This window comes from Myodes glareolus, chromosome 19, assembly GCF_982192425.1.
Source record: "Myodes glareolus chromosome 19, mMyoGla1.1, whole genome shotgun sequence".
NCBI classification, from domain to species: domain Eukaryota; kingdom Metazoa; phylum Chordata; class Mammalia; order Rodentia; family Cricetidae; genus Myodes; species Myodes glareolus.
In genome coordinates this window covers 44,718,575-44,724,259 of record NC_142044.1, presented here as the reverse complement: position 1 = coordinate 44,724,259, position 5,685 = coordinate 44,718,575, and the positions used below count along the sequence as shown (strand labels likewise).

At 50.4% G+C, this 5,685-nt stretch overlaps 1 protein-coding gene across 1 annotated transcript; it reads left to right on the top strand.

The window, feature by feature from the left end:
* Window positions 1–1,319: 1,319 nt before the first annotated feature.
* On the top strand, window positions 1,320–5,468 carry LOC148118979 (cytochrome P450 2D10-like). Its single transcript, XM_087899105.1, has 9 exons — window positions 1,320–1,614; window positions 2,353–2,524; window positions 2,788–2,940; window positions 3,020–3,180; window positions 3,733–3,909; window positions 4,066–4,207; window positions 4,406–4,593; window positions 4,979–5,120; window positions 5,216–5,468. The coding sequence occupies exons 1-9, from the start codon at window positions 1,426–1,428 to the stop codon at window positions 5,404–5,406; spliced, it is 1,515 nt and encodes a 504-aa protein (XP_087755231.1). The 5' UTR covers window positions 1,320–1,425; the 3' UTR covers window positions 5,407–5,468.
* Window positions 5,469–5,685: the final 217 nt, after the last annotated feature.

Genomic DNA, 5,685 nt, shown 5'->3' with positions numbered 1-5,685 from the left:
ATTTATGATCAGGGGCACCATGAGGAGAGCCAATGAGAGGCTGGCAGTGAAAGTGTAGCCCACTTGCAGCAGAGGCCCATGTGGTGGAGCTGTCAGCACCGCGGGACAACAACAGCCAAGAGGAGCAGCAACAGTGAAGTGGAACCAGCAGGAGCCCAGAAGACAAACTGTGTGTGCTGCAGAGGGCACAGCTGGAGAATGGCCCAAGCGCTTTCTAGGACTCCGGAGGCTGTGAGTGGAGCCCAGATAATTGGACAGAGTTATTTATATGGTTGGAGTTTGGTTTTGCTTGGTTCAGACTCTGACAGGGCCCTGGTCCTTCCCTCTTGAAAAAGGTATTTAATTTTGATTTTTAAAGGAGTCCACAGATGAAAGACTTGACCTTTTAAAGAGACTGGATATTTTAAAGAGACTGAAATTTTAAAGACTAAATTTGTAAAGACTGTAGGACTTTTAAAATTATTTATGATTTTAATCTGAAATCCTAGGGATGAAGAAAAAAGGAATGCAGCTTGACAGGGATATGTCTATGTGTCAAGTTGACAAGGGGTCAGTTGTACTGGCTGGTTTTGTGTGTCAACTGAACACAAGCTAGAGTCTTCATAGGAAGGAGTCTCAATAGAGCAAACAGCTCAATGAGATCCAACTTTAACACATTTTCTCATTTAGTGATCAATGGGGGAGGGCCATGGTGGGTGGTGCCATCCTGGGTTTCTGGTCCTGGGTTCTATAAGAAAGGAAGATGAGCAAGCCATGAGAAGCAAGCAAGTAAGCAAAACCCCTCCAAGGCTGTTGTATCAGCTCTTGCCTCTGGGATCCTGCCTTTGTAGTTTCTGTCTTGACTTCCAGAATGAACAGCAATGTTGAAGTGTAAGGTAAATAAACCCTTTCCTAATCCAACTTGGTTTTCATCATGGCGTTTCATTGCAGATAAAAAAAAAAAAAAAAGAAAAAGAAAGAAAAAAAACCAGAAAACAAAACCTAACTAAGACACCCAGTCTGGGGAAATGTTCACAAATGCTCAAAACTTTGCCTTCATGGCTGGTCAGCTGTCTGAAATCTCCAGAACAGGCCTCACTGGGCAGCTGCCCACCATGCTCACAGTGCCCAGCCTGGAATGACCACTGCACACAGTTCATGCAGACCTCTTTCCACATGAAGCTGCAGCTCCCCTGGACAGTATCTGGGAAGGAAAGAACCTTGCCGCTGACCTGCCTGGCCTGCTCAGTCCCTGTCCTACATGCTGGGCTGAATGGTAAACACAGCAAGTTGGATCCCAGCAGAGGGCAAAGGGCAGCCATGCTCCTATAAAAAAGGACAGGGTGCCCAGGCTATGATCAGAGAGTTCTTGCTGATTCTAGGTGGCTTGAGTAAGGATTCCAAGGTTTTCTCAAAGAAGCCAGAATCTCAGTGAGACAGACAGCCATGGGCCTGCTGACCGGAGATGGACTGTGGTCTGTGGCTATATTCACAGCCATCTTCCTGCTTCTGGTAGACCTGATGCATCGGCGCCAACGCTGGACTGCCTGCTACCCGCCAGGCCCTAGGACAGTGCCAGTGCTTGGTAACCTGCTGCAGCTGGACTTCCAGAACATTCAATATAGCATGTACAAGGTGAGGAGATGGTAACAGAGGGCAGCAGAGGGCATGGTAATTCTAGCAGCATATGGTGGTGCTGGAGCCACAGACTGGACAGAGCTGGTCCTGGGGGGGGAACGTCTAAGAGACGTCCGGGGTGGGAGGGAGATTGAGGGTCCGAGGACACTGTGGACTTTTGAAGGGAAAGGTTTCAGGACGGAAAAGGACCAGGATGTAGGGCATTGGGATTCAAATGGACGAGACAGAACTAAGTCACCAAAGCTCTAAGTCCCTCTGCTCTCAACAGGGAATGGGTCTTAGAGGTGAATAAGAGACACCTGGATCTAGGGTACTGTGTCAGTGAGGAGAGGGGCTGTTGAATCTCTTGCTGCTGCATGATTTGGGGTTTGGGTGTCAAGGAGCCTGCACTTTCTCACATAATGGTGGGATTCTAAGGGGGCTGTGAACACTCTCCTCTATGTGGCAAGGTCACAGCTGGTTGACCAATTCTATTATGGGTCCTTTGATGAACTTAGAGGACAACCACTAGAACTCATGCTGGGGATGTAGATAACATTTGTCAGGGCCAAGGTTCAATAAAAAAGCAACACACACACAAACAGATAGAGGCAGAGAGAGAGAGAGAGAGAGAGAGAGAGAGAGAGAGAGAGAGAGAGAGAGAGCGCATCAATGCACCAATGTTAATGCAGTGAGCCTGGTTCTAGGATCTTCAGGAGAACTCCACTTCCTAAGGGTTCTGTCCGTCTACTTCAGCTTCAAAACTGCTATGGTGACGTGTTCAGCCTTCAGATGGCCTGGAAGCCCGTGGTTGTGATCAACGGACTGAAGGCGGTGCGGGAAGTGCTGGTGACCTGTGGAGAGGACACTTCTGATCGCCCTCCAATACCCACCTTTGAATACCTGGGTTTGAGGCCTGGATCCCAAGGTAGAGGGCTATGTGAGGCAAAGCTGGCATTGGAGATACAGCAATGGACAGAGGAAGTATAAGACATGAATGCTGGTGGTAATGTGGTCAAGCGATTCAACAAAAAGCCCCTGAAATCCTGGGTGGAAACTACCAGGAAGCAAGTGCTGGATTGCTGTAGCAAAGTTTTGAGAAGCTCATGGGTAGGATCCCAGACAAGAAGAGCAATGACAGTAGAAGGCAGCACAGCCGGGGTCCTTAGTAACACCCAGATGTGTCTACAGGTGTGGTTCTTGCACCATACGGGCCTGAGTGGCGAGAGCAGCGGCGATTCTCTGTGTCCACCCTGCGCAACTTTGGCCTGGGCAAGAAATCCCTGGAGCAGTGGGTGACAGAGGAAGCTGGACACCTCTGTGACGCCTTCTCTGACCAGGCTGGTGGGTGATGGGTGAGGAGTGCAGATGGGCACAGGGAGACATGAGCAGTATGGTGACCTGCTTGTGTCTCCACACCTAGGGTGTCCCTTCAATCCGAGCACCTTTCTGAACAAGGCTGTATGCAATGTGATTGCGTCCCTCATTTTTGCTCGTCGCTTCGAGTATGAAGACCCTTACCTCATTAGAATGCTGAAAGTAATGGAAGAAAGTTTGACAGAGGTGTCTGGCATCATTCCTGAGGTAGGAAGGTCAGGGCATCTGGCAGAGCCACTGCTATGCTGTCCAGGGTCACAGAGGAATCTGTGTGCAAAAGCCATCATGGAGACTTCCTGGAACTTGACTAACATCAGATAACATGAGGGGAGAAGAGGATCAAAGTCAGGGTTTCTAGAAAGAGAGGACCCTGTACCCTCCGCTACATGGAAGCCACACAAGCCTGTGGTTTCCAAAGTAAAATAGTCCTGTCCACCCTGGGCTGAAAGAGCTTGAAGGTTGGAACTGAGGAGGAGGTGGTGGTGGAGACAAAAAGCCTCCAGATCCACGGTGAAGGAGGGTGGAATCTGAGACTGATCAAGGTGGACACTGAGGTCAACTGAATGGTTAGTGGGTAAGGGGCTGGTCAAGCAAGCCTGGATACCTGAATTCGATGTCTAGGAGTAATGTAGTGTAGAGACGATGGACCCTACACATTGTGCTATTACCTGTTTTGTGTACAATATACAATGCATATACAGTAATGAATAATAATTTTTAAAAGGGGAAGCACTGAGACTATCTCTGTGGCTGTCACAGGTTCTGAACTCATTTCCGATGCTCCTGCGCATCCCAGGGTTGGCTACCAAGGTCTTTGAAAGACAGAAGAACTTCATGGCCATGGTGGATAACCTGTTGAATGAGAATAGGAGGACCAGGGACCCTGAAAAGCCACCCCGCAACCTAACTGATGCCTTCCTGGCAGAGGTGGAGAAGGTGATTGGCAGCTGAAAGAGATGGGGTCAGGGGCTGTGGACTGAGGTTCTGTGAGTTGTGAGGACAAATGGGTGGGGTCCTGTGTACAACCAGCCACTGGGCTGCCTGGGGACAATGAGAGGACATTGCAGACTTTACTTTCTCTGTCTGACCCAGGCCAAGGGAAACCCTGAGAGCAGCTTCAATGATGAGAACCTACGTATGGTGGTGGGTGACCTGTTCACTGCAGGGATGGTGACCACCTCAACCACACTGTTGTGGGCCCTGCTGCTCATGATCCTACACCCAGATATGCAGAGTGAATCTGGCTGGGGCTGGGAAGGAGAAAAGAGAGGCACACTCTCCAGATACTTGTGGCTCCCAGAACTCAACCCAGACTCCAGCAGCACTCACAGACATCCTTCTCACATGGACTCTCAGCCCTTAGCGTGGTTGTAAGAGAGGAGCAGAGGGAAGCCCCCGGGAATGCTTCACTGAGGGGATCCTGTCCCTCCAGGCCGTGTGCAACAGGAGATTGATGACATCATAGGGCAGGGGAGAAGCCCTGAGATGGCAGACCAGGCCCGCATGCCCTACACCAATGCTGTCATTCATGAGGTGCAGCGATTTGGTGATATCTCCCCACTGAATTTGCCACGCATCACATCTCGTGACATTGAAGTTCAGGGCTTCCGCATACCCAAGGTAGGAATGGGCCCTCCTACTATTACAGCATGACACTAGTACACGAGGGTGGAAAAGAACAAAATCAGCCTAGCCTAGATTTCCAGCATGCTTACAGGACATACCTGACTGCATGTACATTGCAGCCTTGAGAGTCCTCAGGAACGGGGACGGTCCAGTGAGAACAACCAAAGGAGCCTTTAGGAAGCACTGCACACATAACAGGTCAGGGATGGGCACTCATGCAGACTTGTAACAGGATCTTCTACAGGGCTGAGATGATTCTAGGGCTGAGCTTATATGAAAGGATCAAATGTATGAGGTAGAAACTGTGCATGTGACCATGGTAACCTGGGTACTGGCAGTCCCACCCCAGTCCATGTCCACACTATATGCCTCCTGCCAGGGGACGACCCTCCTCATCAACTTGTCCTCAGTGCTGAAGGATGAGACTGTCTGGGAGAAGCCCCTCCGCTTCCATCCTGAGCACTTCCTGGATGCCCAGGGCCACTATGTGAAACATGAGGCCTTCATGCCATTCTCAGCAGGTCCTGTGGGGTACCTGGCTTCCCTCCCCCTTCTCAGAATGCCCTGAATTGTAAGGACAGACCCCTGGCTTACTGAGTCTCTCTCCCACCCACAGGCCGCAGGGCATGCCTTGGGGAGCCCCTTGCCCACATGGAGCTCTTCCTCTTCTTCACCTGCCTCCTGCAGCGCTTTAGCTTCTCGGTGCCCAGTGGACAGCCCCGACCCAGTGACCATGGCAATTTCGCAGTTCCAGTTGCACCCTCCCCCTACCAACTCTGTGCTGTGATGCGCCAGAAGGGAAACTAATTCCAGTCCTGCTCTGTAACTAGGGCTGAACCATGCACAATAAACCAGTCTGGTAACTGCCAGTGTTTCCTGCTCCAGCCCCAATTCCTGTCTCTCCTGGATCCTCAGACAACAGTCTCCAACCAACCTCTGACAAACTACTCTTCCCTCCCCAAGGGACAGCCAATGTTGTGAGAAAACGGTTGGCACGAGCCTAAGCCTAAGCAAGAGGATTACGTGTGTATGAATATCCTGGGAAATAAAGGAAGGTCTAAATTGGTTCAGACTATATAACCAGGA